The sequence below is a fragment of the Triturus cristatus genome, chromosome 5_1 (assembly GCF_964204655.1).
Source record: "Triturus cristatus chromosome 5_1, aTriCri1.1, whole genome shotgun sequence".
NCBI classification, from domain to species: Eukaryota; Metazoa; Chordata; class Amphibia; order Caudata; family Salamandridae; genus Triturus; species Triturus cristatus.
In genome coordinates, this window is record NC_140587.1 from 941,183,942 (window position 1) to 941,198,988 (window position 15,047).

The 15,047-nt window shown below is 41.2% G+C and overlaps 1 protein-coding gene across 4 annotated transcripts in view; it reads right to left on the minus strand.

Annotated features, from left to right (window-relative positions):
- ARHGAP28 (Rho GTPase activating protein 28) overlaps positions 1–15,047 on the minus strand; it is a 1,146,988-nt gene that overhangs the window by 147,955 nt on the left and 983,986 nt on the right. For all 4 annotated transcript variants that reach the window (XM_085606002.1, XM_085606001.1, XM_085606004.1 and 1 more), the window contains 3 exons: positions 13,786–13,943; positions 6,941–7,106; positions 6,756–6,847 (listed from right to left, as the gene is read on the minus strand). In XM_085606002.1, the coding sequence (XP_085462128.1) occupies positions 6,756–6,847; positions 6,941–7,106; positions 13,786–13,943 (416 nt within the window). The remainder of the gene's footprint in view (positions 1–6,755; positions 6,848–6,940; positions 7,107–13,785; positions 13,944–15,047) is intronic.

Sequence of the window (15,047 nt, forward strand, 5' to 3'; positions counted from 1 at the left end):
CATTTCTCCTGTTAGCGCAGCCTAAAACAGAATCAACTGCTAACCATATATGTGGGGAGAGGATGTGGAGTAATGGCCAGAGCTGCTGGAGCTGGGGAACCAGGTTCGAATCTCAGCGTTGGCTCAAAGTCCTGTGATTCTGGGCAAATCACTTAATCTCCCTGTGAACTAATGTGTCCTTAACTGGTGCTCATGAAATACACAGTGTTGAGGATTAAGTGCCGGAAATCACCAGGCTCAAATTAAGCATTGACATAATGCATAATCAGGGATGACGACTCAATCCCTTTCTAATCTCGCCTTAGACAGGCCCACCATAACACAACATTCCACCGCTTCAGCACCACCAGGCTCAAACGCACTTTATCACTTACAAACAGGGCTTTAAGTGGAATTTAAAAACTGGGGTCTCTCAAAGGGGCGTGGCCTATGTAATTAAGGGCGTGGCTTTAAACACATAAGCTAAAAATCTATGCTTAGCATAGTGTGCATCCCAACTGTTTTTTGCTGCTTCTGTCATTGCAGCCAGACAAGTAACGTTACACCTACCACAAACCAGGACTATTGGCTTTGTCAATGGGTCCTAGCTGCATAATAGGCCTCAACAGCGCCTTCGTTGTATATAACTTTGAAATGACTTCAGTTCTGACATTATGAGACTCTGAAAGAACTAAAGAGATTCTCTGAAGATACATCAAAGGCAGTGAAGGGCCGTATTCCGGCAGTATTAAAAAGTTATTCACCCTGAGGGCGAGGGCAAAAATGGAGAGCCCGATAGAGACCCGTCTAGGCACCTGCTTTTTAGAATTGCCGGTGCTCAGCACCGGCAGGACCCGGCCCATTTAAAGCCCTGCTTATTGAGAATTAACTCTTGTAAGCAACGCTTAGGAGATCTAGTACCATAAACCTAGTGTGTACGTCCATAAACCTTGAAGAAGGCGGACAGTAAGCTGGCAAGATGGCACAGTCGATTAGTGCATGTCATAAAAACAAGCATCTGCAAACTGGAGGTGAGTGTCAAATCCTTATTTAGCCAACTCATCCTTCTAATGTTGACACTGTACTATTGAGTTGGACCCTGGAATTGGCATCTATTATCAGTGCCAAGAAATTAAAAAAATTAAAAAATGTGCCGTTTATGCTAACAGTCAATACAGCGCGGTATAATTATCATTCCTTTTAGAGACAAGGGAAAAGAGTAAGTGGGTGGAGTAGGAGGAGGGAGAACAACAAAGAGGTCTGGCAAAATATTGTTCTGGCTACCAGACGCTCAAGTACAGGCAACAATAAACAAGCGCGTTCCTCGCACTAAAAGGAGGCAGCAGGGGGAGGGGCGAGAGGAGGGGGTGAGTGAAAGCGTTTCGCTTGCAAGAGCGAGCAGCGCCAGGAGCGATAATTGCTACCATATGGAGCCGCGCGCTCCCGCAAGTGAATCTCCACACGTGCACGCGTTGCCATCGAAGGCAATGGAACGCGTGCAAGTTTTTGGCGGAAAAACCAAAGCGATTGCAAAAGGTCTTTTTGCCTATGCAGTGCATGCGCGCTGCGTAGGCGAGACCTACAAAAGTGGGGGCAACCATGCAAAAAGAGGGCACTTTCTTACAGTTAGTATATGGCCTGATGTCCTGTGGTGTTTCCCCATGGGTCAATCTTGACACCTTTACATTTGTATATGTACTTGGAACCAATGGGAACTCCAATGGCTGAGCTGGATGTCCCAGTAAACTAGTGCATGGATAATGGTCAGTTTTATTGCAGACAGTCATCTGTATCGGACATGGAACATGCTTAATGCTGACTGAAGCCAAATTCTAAATGGGCTGTGAAATTCTGATAAGTGAGTGAACCCCTTTTTGTGAAGGCATCAGAATTCCAAGATTTGCATCTATCACCACATCTCCACTATTTTCCTATGGTGAATTTTGGTTGGTCTAAACTGCTGAATTTTACTGAATGAAAACCCAGTAAGTAATTCTTCATTTTCACTAGGAAAACTCAGAATTGCAAGTAATTAGTATGCAAGGTAGATCCTAGGGGTTGGCGTAACTCGTGTAATTCCATGTAACATAATCAAGCGGAATTACCAAAGAATTACTCAAGATTATGTTTCAATTATGCGAGAAAAGTAACTCTGCATTTAGAGCTATTTCTTAGCACAAAAACACCCCTTCACATTAAAAATGGATGGAAAGATGCATTTGGAGCTAAGAAATAGAGATAAATACAATAGAACATAAATAGCAAGGTGAGCTGCCGCTCACACTCACTAAATGTGCTCTTGGGGTAGGATTTTTTGCCCAACTTACTGCTGGCGTATAGTGCAATTTCTTAGTACAAAAATGCCCCATCGAGTCCAAAATGGACACAAGGATGCCTTGCGGGCTAAGAAATAGTGCTACATGCAACAGAACACAAATCGCAAAGGGTGAGCAGCCACTCACACTCACTAAATTTGCTCTTGGGGTAGGATTTTTCCCCAGCCTGACACCGGCATTTAGCACTATTTCTTACTGTAAAAATGTGCCCTCACATCATAAATGCACGGATGCATTTTGCGCTAAGAAATAGTTCTAAATGCAACAAAACATGAATAGTGGGCGGGTGTGTGGGGGTTCCAGGATTCCCAACCTATTCAGAGAGTCGAAAACGCCTTACTAAAGTTCCTACTGGCGGTTCCAGCTAGTACCTCTGTCTACAATTGTCATAGTGAATTAGGCGTCCCATACATCGCTGACATTATCAAAGCTCAGCCTGCATTATTATGGCACAGGATCTGGACATCTAACAGAACTGGGTTTAACCAAGATATTATTAAAGACAGCATGAAGCTGGACCAGGTTACTAAGATCGCCTGGCTAAAATACATTAAAAAGCTTCATGTATGACCTTGGGCACCCTGATTGCTATAATTCTCCTGAATCCATAAACTCTGTTTCCAGGAAAGAGTTCAAAAGAATTTGCATGACTCACCTGTAGGCAAACAGATTTATTTTAGAAGCAAATAAAACGACAGTTCAACAGCAGCAATTGATGTTACTACCCACACTATCCAGCCATATATTCAGTGTAATATAAGTGGGTATAATAGATATGTTATGACCCGATTTAGATTTGGGAACTTTTACCATTTGCTAAGTATTCCCTAAACAAATAATTGGTGAAAAGAGCTTATCTGTTGTTCTTGTGATAATCGGACGTTGCAATCCTCAATGCACGTGGTTCTATTTTGCAAATTTTACATTAAGGAAAGAAGGAGGTGGATTCAGCCAATTTTAAGACTGGGGGGGTGGACCAAATGCCGACCGGAATTTTTATTTTTGTAATTTTTGACAATGATTGTTTTACCAAAGTAATTGCCTGCTTTTTAAAAAGTACGTTGAGAATCATAAAGACTATTTCGTTTTAAATGTCACATGGACATGTGCTTTTGATATTCTGTGATGGACTTACTTCCTTGGGGCACTGATTTAATCGTGATTTCTCCTCCTTTTATTTGTCTGAATTGTATGTCTACTATTACGTTTTTTTTGTAAGATGATGTGTTTTTACTTGCTGTGTCTGCTTTTGTGATTTTACACGCATAAAATCGAATAAAGCTTGTTCTGATTCTGAATAGCAAGGATACATTTAGTGCTAAGAAATGGCGCAAAATGAAGCAGAACACAAATGTGTTCTTGGGGTAGGATTTTTTGACCAACTTACTGCTTGCGTATAGTGCAATTTCTAACTACTAAAATGCCCTGTTGGGTCCAAAATGGACACAAGGATGCATTGTGGGCCAAGAAATAGTGCTAAATGCAACAGAACATGAATAGCGAGCATGAGAAGCTGCTCGCACTTGGTAAATGTGATAAGCAGTAGGATTGTATTACCTAAATTACTCTTAATTACAGAGCAGGAGAAATTGCATAAATATTGGTAACTCCACCTCAATGAGTAACAAGGAATTACTGAAATAACAAAAATTAATCCGGCATAATTGAAATTCTGCCCAGGACTAGTAAATCCCACACCCAGCAGTATATATACTTTACTAGGTGCTGTAATTACCTCCCTCGTTTTCAGGACTTAAAGGGGTGTGGGAGCTGGATGGTTAATTTTATTTAAAGCACAAGAAATCCCAAAGTACCAGGTTCCAAAATGTTTCCCCCAAGAAAATTCCTGCTAACTCATGACATTGGGATGTAGAAATTAATGGCCATGTTCCTATCCTAGCTGGTACTACTTTGGGGTTTGTCAACCACTCACTGCTATTTGTAGATCTCTGCATACAAATTGTGCAAAAAACATACACATTTTCATATTTTCTTCTTTTCTCTCAGCTTGTCATTAAATTTTTGATTATAGTGGGTGGTATTTGGTGTGGGACTCCTGTCAGTCTCTACCTCTCTTTGGAGTACATGTAAAACGTTTCAGTTACCCTGAGCAGTCTTGGGGCTCTGCAACTACAGCAGTTTTCACAGAAGTACGTCTGAAATCATTTTGCTAATCACATTTTCTGTCTCATGTACACAGAGAATGCCCTGTTCTTCGAGACACATTGTTTACAATTCAGTGGGCTCACAATCCACCCACAGCATACCATTAGTTGCTTTTGTTTTGACTCTCGTTTGCAATGTTTTGATTGCTTAGCTCCCATAGGCTTCCCTTCATTCCTTACGTTAGCTCCGCCCTAGAGCAAGAACCAAGTACATGCGTTCTTCCTTGCCATTGTTCTTCCTCATCTTTGTGCAACTCACTTTTTTTTTAAAGCATTTTGTTATTATTCCTCAATGTCTAATGTGCTTTCCAACTTTTAACACGGGCATATAGCTTCTTATTTATGTTGCTTTCACCTTTTCTGCCATCTTCAATGCCAATACACATGTCCAGAAAAGCCTTCTAGGGAGCAAGGTAGGTGATTGTCAGTGGACAATTAAGTTCATATAAAATATTGGGGAGAACTAGAGCCAAATCTATATGCCCATTTCTGTTACATCCTAATGTGATTTTGTGTTGCTCACGGAGAAGTAAGAGTGGTAAAAAAAAGGAGTGAGATTGTTTGTCAACCAAACTTAATATAGAAATTGTAATATAAGAAGAGCTCAGGGTGGGATCTATACCTTTTTGGAACATTTAAATGTTGGTGTGCATCCATGCTAGTAGGACAACTAATAAGGAACCACTATTCTGGAAAACTAATACCAAAAGGGGTCAGAGAATATCTAAAAAATGTTTGCCTAATTCAATTTTAATAACATCCTCTCCTGAAGCACTATTGTTTGAAATCTTCATTATGGCCCTGAGAAGTATTCAACTGTAATCTGTGAGGAAAGTTGTGTACATTGAACGGAAGTCTCTAGGAGCGTGGTTCAGGCTCCTAACTTCAGTCTTGTTCTGCACATCCATCGAGGGTGTTACACCTAGAAAGCAACATCTGCCCAGCCTCATCGTTTTCCATCATTTACTGAATCATCAAAGTCTACTTTGTCTCTGGAAAAATGCCCAGGCTGATTATGTCTCTGGTTCCTGCCATCAAGGTGGGCATCAATCCAATAATTTCTTACTGTTATGCACAAGAGCTATTCAGCATTGGCACACACACTTGAATCCAAAGGGGAGGGCAGTCAGTGGTTAATTTACAAAAAAGAAAATAAGTGCTGGGGCTCTCGCCAGGAGGCAGCTTGCACCAGCCCATTTCTCCTATTAGCAGTGCCTAAAACAGGACCAACTACAAACCATGAAAGTGGGGGGAGGATGTGGCATAATGGCCAAAGCTACCGACTTTGGAGCTGGGGAACCAGGTTAGAGTCTCTGCATCAGCCCAACATCCTGTGAACATGGGAAAATCACTTCATCTCCCTGTAAAATAATGTGTCCTTGACTGGTGCTCCTGAAAAGCACCAGTGTTGATGATTAGATGCTGGTTCTGAGTACTGGAAACCACCAACTCAAATTAAGCACTGGGAGGGCTTGGCTCCTCTGTTCCCTCTAAAATGCCTCCACCAATGAGATCCTCCACATCCACATTTTAGCAAATATCAATGCAGTTAGGTGTTGTAGGAAAATTAACCAGACAATGTAAGCTGGGACAGACCTAAGAAGCCACCTATTGGCTAAGAATCTCCACTCTATCAAAGCAATACCAGGTAATGATCAATGATGATGATTTGGTGCCCGTGAGATGCCTATCACAGCAAATCAGCAAGTAGTTTTGTCCGAGAGAACTCGATTTTTTGTTGAGGAACCCAATAGAGGCATATTATCGTCATCACAAAGGTGCATACAGAATTACTATGCAAAACACGAGAAAAACAGGAAAGGGCTGCATTAAGATTGAATCCATGAGAACTCTTATTTTTGAGAGTTCTCTGAAGGTAGACATTTGAAAGTGGTGGCATGACATCCGCAGTCAAGCTCCTCTATTCATCAATCATTTCTGCAATTATATGGCAATGTGTGTGCACAGGCACAAACAGGCACCAAATAACACACAAAGATACAAAAAGTCACAAAACCATAGCACCTGATCCCATGAGCACATTCACGCACGGAAACACATGCATGCACATGCATGAACACAAAGAATCATGCACACACACAATCACAGACACACACAACATTCCCCTCTTTTACAAGCTGCCTTTGAATTACTACTTCTCTGGTCTATGTTGCCCTCTTAAGATCTACCCAGTTGAGCACCAAAGTCACGATTTCATTGGCTAAGTCAGATATGAATACTTGTATTATTAGTTTAATGGATTCATTTCACTTACTTTTTGAAAGATGAGCGGGACCTTTGTTCCTGGAAGCTTCTTTAGATCATTATCCAGCAACATTGTCAAAGGCACTCCGAAGAGACCATTTTCTTGGGGTAGAATTGAAAGGGGAGACGTGAGTAATGGATTTATTCCAACTTGTAACGATAGAATCTCTCCACCCAGTGCGACAATCCTTTTACCTCGTCCTTTCACCCGCGCCGTCCTGTTCCTCTTCAGCTCTATTCCCAGGGCATCGTAGAAGGCTGTCAATTCAATCAGTGACAGGTATCTAATCTTCTTCATGTCTTCCAGGGACAAATCGCCCACTTCCGTTAAGCCAAATCTACTTTTCCAGACAATAAATTTCTGAAATACAAAATTGAAGACTACATTGTATCATTATATTATTTTTATGGCAACACTTGTGGTGAAACCAAGCAACAGTATCCTATAATACTAACAGAAAGTAAAAGAAAGCATTCCTGACAGAGCAAACAGAAACTGCCAAAAGGCTGTTCTGTCAAAACATTGTGTCTTTTTTTAACAGGTAAACATTTCCCATTCAACTGTGTGGAATACAGTTTTTTTTAAAGAAATAAAATTGGCTTAACAATAATTAGCATTAAGAATGAAATATGAATGGAAACAAAGATGAAACAATTCCATGCAATATTCTGTATTCTCAAAGAAGGTGGAAAAGGTCAAAGCAGCAGTTCTATCTGAAATCCACACTAAATCCCCAGAAGCCTTATAGAAACCAACCTCTACATACCCTTTACGCCTACCTGCTTTGTGCCTGCTCACTATGTGGCAAATTTCTAATATTCGGCGCAGTGCAGCAAGACAACTTGCTGCGCTGTGTCGAATGGAGAAGGTTGGAATGCATCATATCTACTAAGATATGCCACATTTACGCTCTCCCTCTGCACTGGGGCACTTGTGTCTACCAAGTGCCAATGCAAGGACCCTGGCACCATGATGCAAGGAGGCCTGTGCTACAGTCAGGTGTGTCTCTTTTCCTCTAGGGATTGTTTCTCTTTCCACATATGCTACAGAATGCAGCAAACATAGAAAGAAGCAAAAACTAGGAGAAATAAACATATTTCTTCTCATTACGCCTCCCCTAGGAAGGCGTTCCATTTTGATGCCTTCCCAGGTTTACTAGTGCTAGTAAACCTGGGAATGCGCAGAAAACCATGGGGGGGCACCTGGGAACACCCATGGTCCTCCCAGGAAATGCCTTTCTAGGGCAGAGTAATTCAGGGTAGTGTGGCATGGGAAATCTCATTTAAGGGCTTGCGTTGCGCTTCCATCACCTTGTGTGGCACAATACAATGCAAGCTCTTGATAATTCTGGGCCAAAACATTAGAAAATAACAAAATCTGCAGACTGGAGGCCAGATTTACAAAGATGTGATGTAGCGCAATGCAGCAAAACAAACTGCTGCACTGCATCACATGGAGAGGGCAGGAAAGTGTCATATCTACTAAGATGTGGCACTGGACTGTTCCCATGAGGCACAGGGTCAAGACTGATTTGCATATGGCCAGGTCCAAACTGGGGTGGCATGGTGAGCAAAAGAATGATGGATTTAACCCAGATCTCTTGACTGGAGGCAAATGTTTTGATTTGTTCTGAATTCCATCCATTAATTGTGTGTCTTTTGCTTTCTCACACTAAGTTCACCGGGTATGCCCAGACGTGGGTCCCTGGCTCAAAATGCCACTGGATTCAAGCTAGCCTAGCTGATGAGAAACCCCGAAACCGGTCCTAGGATGCCTGTTTCCGGTCTAGGGAGGACCTGTCTTGGCAGTTCAGATTGGACTGTTCCCATGAGGCACAGGGTCAAGATTGATTTGCATATGGCCAGGTCTAAACTGGGGTTGCAAGGTGAACAAAAGAATGATGAATTTAACCCAGATTTCTTGACTGGGGGTGTATGTTTTGATTTGTTCTGCATTCCGTCCATCAATTGTATGTCTTTTGTGTCCTCATAAACGAGGCCCATAATGTAATTCATTAGTACTTACATTGCCTTTCCGTAAAGTAGGGTATAACTCTCTGAATGCTTCTATTGCAGAGTCTCATTCAGTCTGATAAGTGAGTGATCAGTGAGCGAGTGTGCCAGGTATAGTGAATTCTAGGTCTTTTGGTTGGTAAGGCAGGAGCTCAAAAAACTTTTATGCTCATGTTTAGGCAGAGGAAGATGATGGTACCTGAAGGTTTTCATGCGTAAATACTCATGTTAAGTGCTCTTCTTAGTTATCTGTTAATAAAACCCTCTTTTAGAAGCTGTAACACAGACCAAACATTAGGATCCGGATTTGCTAGCCTCTGCATTGTCCTTATATCACGCAAGGCTTAAGTACGATTTTCAAAACCACGCAAGGGGGGATTTGCGCTGCCCTGTGTGACTTTGTAAAGAAATGTAACGCAACGTAGTGGCTTGCACTACATTGCATTACATTACATAGTGGTAGGCATTCCCTGGGTGGAGCATGGGCATTCCTGTGCATCCATCCAAGGAATATGACACAATCGCAGATTTACTGAAATCAGTATATCTGGGATTGCACCAAAATGGTACGACACACTGACCATGACGTAATGAGGAGAAATATCCTATTTCTGCGTGTGATGTATTCTGCACCATGCATAGAAAAAGGAAATTGCCTCTTAAGATTGTTTTTGTGCCGGAAGGCATCCCTTCCTGTAAAAAAACAATCCTGCCTGTATCCCAGGCATCCTTTTATCATGGGGCAAGGGTGTCGGCACTGGGGCTAGGCAACCTCAGGTGTGCAACCGCAGGTACAGAGCTGATATCTTTGTAGATTTGGAGCTGTTCAGCTTGCTGTCCTATGCAAACTTTTAGTAAATATGCATCTTAGTGTTTCATTAGTTATTTACTGTGTCATGCTGTACCTCAATCAGGTGTATGCCTTTCTTGCATGGCTCAGCTAAGCTTGAGAAGCCAACTTCGTAATTGGAATAACTCCCAATTGAGTAAATGAGAGAACTGGGCATTCCGGTAAACCTTTTAGATATTCTAATTAAATTACACGCCTCAAACTCAGCCCAGGTCAGGTGGGGCCCAAGAAGCAAAGTTACAGAAAAATTTCCTGTAAAATGTGGTGTCAGGCAGGGTTGCGTGCTGGTGCCCACTCTTTTTACCCTTTTTATAAATGGGGTTATTGACTTTTTGGATAGGGATGGTTGTGATGCACCGAAAGTAAACGATAGAAGATTCCCCGCTTTGTTATTTGCAGACGACACCCTTTTAATTTCTAAATCCCCACAGGGCCTCCAACAACTTTTAAATGATTTTATACAGTTTTGTAATGATAGAGGGTTGTTCTTAAATGAGGGAAAAACTAAATACATAATTTTTTAACAAAAGTGGGTCAAAACTCTCTAGTAGATCTATTCGGGCAGGTAGCACCTTACTTGAACAAGTTGACGTTTTTGATTACTTAGAATACGTGTATCCCCATCTGTAAATTGGGACGCACAAAAGGAGAAGGCTAAGCTCTATCAAATATTTCAATGTAATCACATTAGTAAAATACATAGGAAAACTACGTCACAGCAGATTGCTCCTGCACTAGAAATCTACAATACTAAAGTATTGGGGGGCATAATGTATGGAATAGAGTTGTGGGGGACAGGAAATAAATCATCTTTAATAGCTGTGGAAAATCGGTTTTTGAGATCTCTATTACCCTTTGACACCCTTATACATGGATCTGGCACATAAACAGCTGAGACACAAGGCAATGTACCGATTGATAATGTTTTGGTTCAGTCTATGAGCTGGAGACCTACCGAGAGACTCTGTTAGACTTATTGAGATTTCCAAAGGCCTTGGCAATAAATTGGTTTTCCACTCTACGGAAATCTCTGGCAAAACTGGACTTAGACGCCTATTGGTCAAATCCAGAAACTATGAGGCAAATTTCCAGAGAAAAATGAAAAAAGTGTTTTGGGATTCGGTTTCAAAAGAAGTTCTTTCAGCTCCAGTATCAAGCCTGACCGAAGTCTTTCTCAAATCGAAATGCTCTCCGTCTTTTGAGCCAACTATTGATGAAATAGAGCCACCGATGGCACGGAAACTTTTTCTGCAGTTTCGTTATAAATCACTTCCCACCAAACTGTTCTGCTCAAAATGGTCCAGCAATAACGATTTGGATGATTTGTGCCCCACTTGCCAAGCTAGCTCTGAATCCATAGTTCACTTACTCTTTTTTTGCCCGACTTACCAGTCAATGAGAAAAAAATTAATTATTTCGTTATGCTTCTTGGTGGGTCGAGGGCATTATCTAGAGGTCTTAAGACTCTTGTGTACGGATACCAGACAACCTATTGTGTTTGGTCTTTCTAGATTCTGGCATGCTCTTTGGATTAGGCAAAAAAAATATGTAGCTGAGTCAATGTGTTTTGGAATGCTTTGTCAGACCAGAATGTTATCCGTGTGGTACTTGTGGGAACTTCGAGCACCTTATCCTGTGCCATACATATTGCTGCTTTGCACCTATGCACCTTAAAACTGTTTTAGGGGCCCTGTCATTTTGGATTTGTACAAATGTTTTTATCAATTTTTATTTTATACATATTTTATGTATATATTTCGGTGTATACCTTCTTGGGACTTTTTGTTGTTGTATACTTTTTAGGATCTGTGTGATCTCAATAAAGTTGTAAGTAAGTAAGCAAATGAATATTGGTGGCAATGGTTCATAGAGGCAAAAACAGTGCCCCCACAAGATACTGCCTAGTAACCAATGACTTATGTTATGCCCCATGAAAATGCCTCATACCCATTCCATAACGGGAGCCCCATAGCACATATGGCAATCTGGATGACTTCTCTCAAAGGCCATCCTGGGTTTTTCTACGAGTGTGCCAATACCTGGGTGATACCTCTCCAGGGCCATGTTGCTTTTATGTCTAATTCTGTAATATGGCATAGGCATACATGCAAACTAATTTTCACGAGGTCACACCACTTTGCTACTTATGAAATGCCAAATATTCACTGTGTAAGCACACATTTTAAACCTGTGCAGTGAGTAATAAAGAAGGAGACACACACGAGTCTGCAACCCATTCTGTAATACCAGCATACCATGAGAGTGCACAAACAGGGACAAATGCTGTTGCACTTCCAGCACATTATTTGCTTCAGTCCCAGGTGTATTGAGGACCTCATATTCAGCGATTTCAGCAATTCCCAGCTCCTTTTCCATTGCTGCTGCAAGGCTATGCAATACCCTCCTTCTAACATTGCAGAAATCGAATAATTTTCTTCTTTTAGAAAACAGCTCAAAACTTGGTTCTTTTCTTCTTAGTCCTGGTATTATAGTTTTTCAGCAAAAGTGTCTTGATCCCATTTCTTTCTCGGCTTTGTGTTATGAGTAATATTTTTTCTCTGTGTCTCTCCCTTACAATAAGTCTTTCTCTTACAACTTGGCTCAGAATTTTGACTCCCTTGGGTTTAGTGCGCTTAATAAATTCAATACAATTTCATTTCAGATATTATCAGGGCGAAAAGTGTGTTCTCTGTTCTGTTGATGGAAACCACCTCTTCCCATGTTTTACCATTGATTGCTTAAGAGTGATTCGCTCATAAGACTGTTTGGGTGATATCAAGAGGCTTGCCAGATATCAAAATATGTGTAAACACGCTATCAACTAAGCACAAAGAACTGTTGAACCAATAGAATCCATCTCCTTCGATGACCAAATTAAAGGTGTTCCATATCCAAGCAAGCTCCATGGAAATACACTACTCCACCTATTCTAATATCTTCAGCAAGCTGCATCTATCACATTTTGAGGAAAACTTAACCATTAAAGGCTGTAAGTTCCAAAAGGACTTATGAGGGAATTAGAGGGTATGACCTTAACTGGGGTAAGGAGCAAAGGAGACAACTAACAGTTTCCTGGCTAGTGGATACATTCCTGAGTTTAACGGACAGTGAAGCTACTAAAGCCAAATGACATAAATCGCAGGATAAGATTTATGCCAGGAAATGCAGAAATCATAGAGAGAAAATTATTGTTAGTAAGATATGTTTAAAATGGGCCAAGTCAAGATGAACATGCCTCCCGCATAAAACATTGGAATTTGAGTTTACAGATAGATTTTGGCAATAAAATATGCTATCCGTGAGATACATATCCTCAATTTACAGCCAAACAACAGGGGCAGCTATCCAATGATGGAACTTCAAGTTCCCCTGTGAGCCATCAGAACCATATGAGGATATAAATACTCTATTTATTTCAATACTAGGAACACGGATTATGACACATGCTGGCCACGGCAATTTGAATGTTACTTTGCAAACCTCAAGACAGAACTCAAACTTGGAAAAGCTAGAAATCGAGATACAGCAAGAGTGACTTAGAACCTCTCTGTTGCAGGCATTTTCTCCTCCTTCACATATGTTTCAGACATTTACAAAAAAGACACATTTGCCCATCATCCAAAACTGAAAGTAAACAAATGTCTGGCAAGCAAACATAACTGTTAACTTTCATATTATATACTGAAGGTCCATTAGAAGGTCCATTTGAACCTTCTTGATCATTGGGATATCCTTGGCATCCAAAGAGAGATGTGAGAAAAATCTAGAGATTAAGGGTCAGATAAAGTCTTTGGTGGCCACAGAAAATTGTGTTTTTTCTTCCGACGAATAACATCCACCACACTATTTCTACGTTGGAGGTAACTCTCCCTTGGCAGATAATGCTTCAACAGTGTATGCATGTCCTACACAAATCAGATAACTTTCTTTTAGCGCATAAGGCGTGAACATCAATTTTAAAATATGCCTGATGTAGCAGAAGTAACTTTACAGACCATTTGACACTTTAATAACATCATAGTGTTGAGCTTGCTTCTACCAGCCAGCTGTAGCATGTCCTTCCCATGACCACCCCTGTTTGAAGTCTATGAAATCAGGCCCCATGCTTCTTCAAGCTTCTAGAACAACTACATTATCAATGGAAATCATCACTTGTTGTTATCAGACTAATACTTACAGGCAAAGCTGAGTCATCCTTTTTTATCCGCTGATTCTTGGGGAATTCTTGGATTTTGTTGTCCCCTGCAATAGCCTCTGAGAAAGAGACCTCGAAGGAGAGTTCTTCTGCCACTGACGGGCTGGCCTTTTCCAGTCCATACTCCAGACAACTCTTAACTGTAATGAACACAGTGTATTGATGATGATTTGAAATATCATTTGATCAATGTAAGCATAACTTGTATCTAATGATTTTTTTTCTAAGTCAGAGGATGGATAGGTAAGGGCATAGATGGACCCTGAATAGAAACCCATTGTTCATAAGATAACCCAAGGGCTTTCTTCAGAACTGATGGGAGGGAAAATAAAATATGCAACACATTTTAAAAGCTAATGTATAAAAAAAAAACAGACTAGACATAAAAAAAACTATACATACAAAGTATGGGAACTAATAAAAAGCACAACTACTATTGGAGGGCATAAGAATATCTGAAGTTGTGGGGCAGGGCATGGCTCTGTACTTAGCAGAAATAATCTCTAGCTGCTCCACCCCAGTCCAGTAAATGGGACTGTGCTTCATATTTCCCTATAGTAATTCACAACTAATCCTTTTTGGGTTCTGGAGTAGCATGCTACTCGCCGAAAAGCGCTTCAGCACCTCATCAAGGGTATCAAGTGCTATATAAACGCAAACTTTTCCCTCTTTTATCCCTCCTCTTTCCCTTTCAATCCAAAAACAGACTACCACGTCCACTGCTCACATTAATTTCACATTTCACTATACTAATTCACCACTAATCCTTTTTAGGTCACAGAGTAGCCTGCTACTCTCAGAAAAAGTAATTTGAACCTCGACAGGGGTGGTAAGCGCTAAATAAATGCAGATACAATTACATTGCAAAAAAAGAGAGTGAAGAGCCCCAAGTTATGGATAGGCACCCTGAGGCTTAAGCTGACTTGGAGGCATATTCTCCCATGGCTGAACATAGCGACATCTGAGGTTTCTAAGTGTGGCAGAGCAAACTGGTCAAAGATAGTGACTGGAGCCACATGGTCCAAAAGAGGACTTGTAGAAGGGAGCCCCAGTGGCGGAGTAGAAGATTTTTCATGTTGCCAGGAGGGGGTACAATGCTTGTGGCCACACCATGCACCTGGAGGACTATGAGGGCATGCAATCTAAAAGTGGGACACTCTGATTCACTCCTTGGACCAAGCATCAGGCTGTAGAGTGGTGGCCTAGGAAGTGATGTGCGCAAACTCAGAGCACAATGGAGGTCC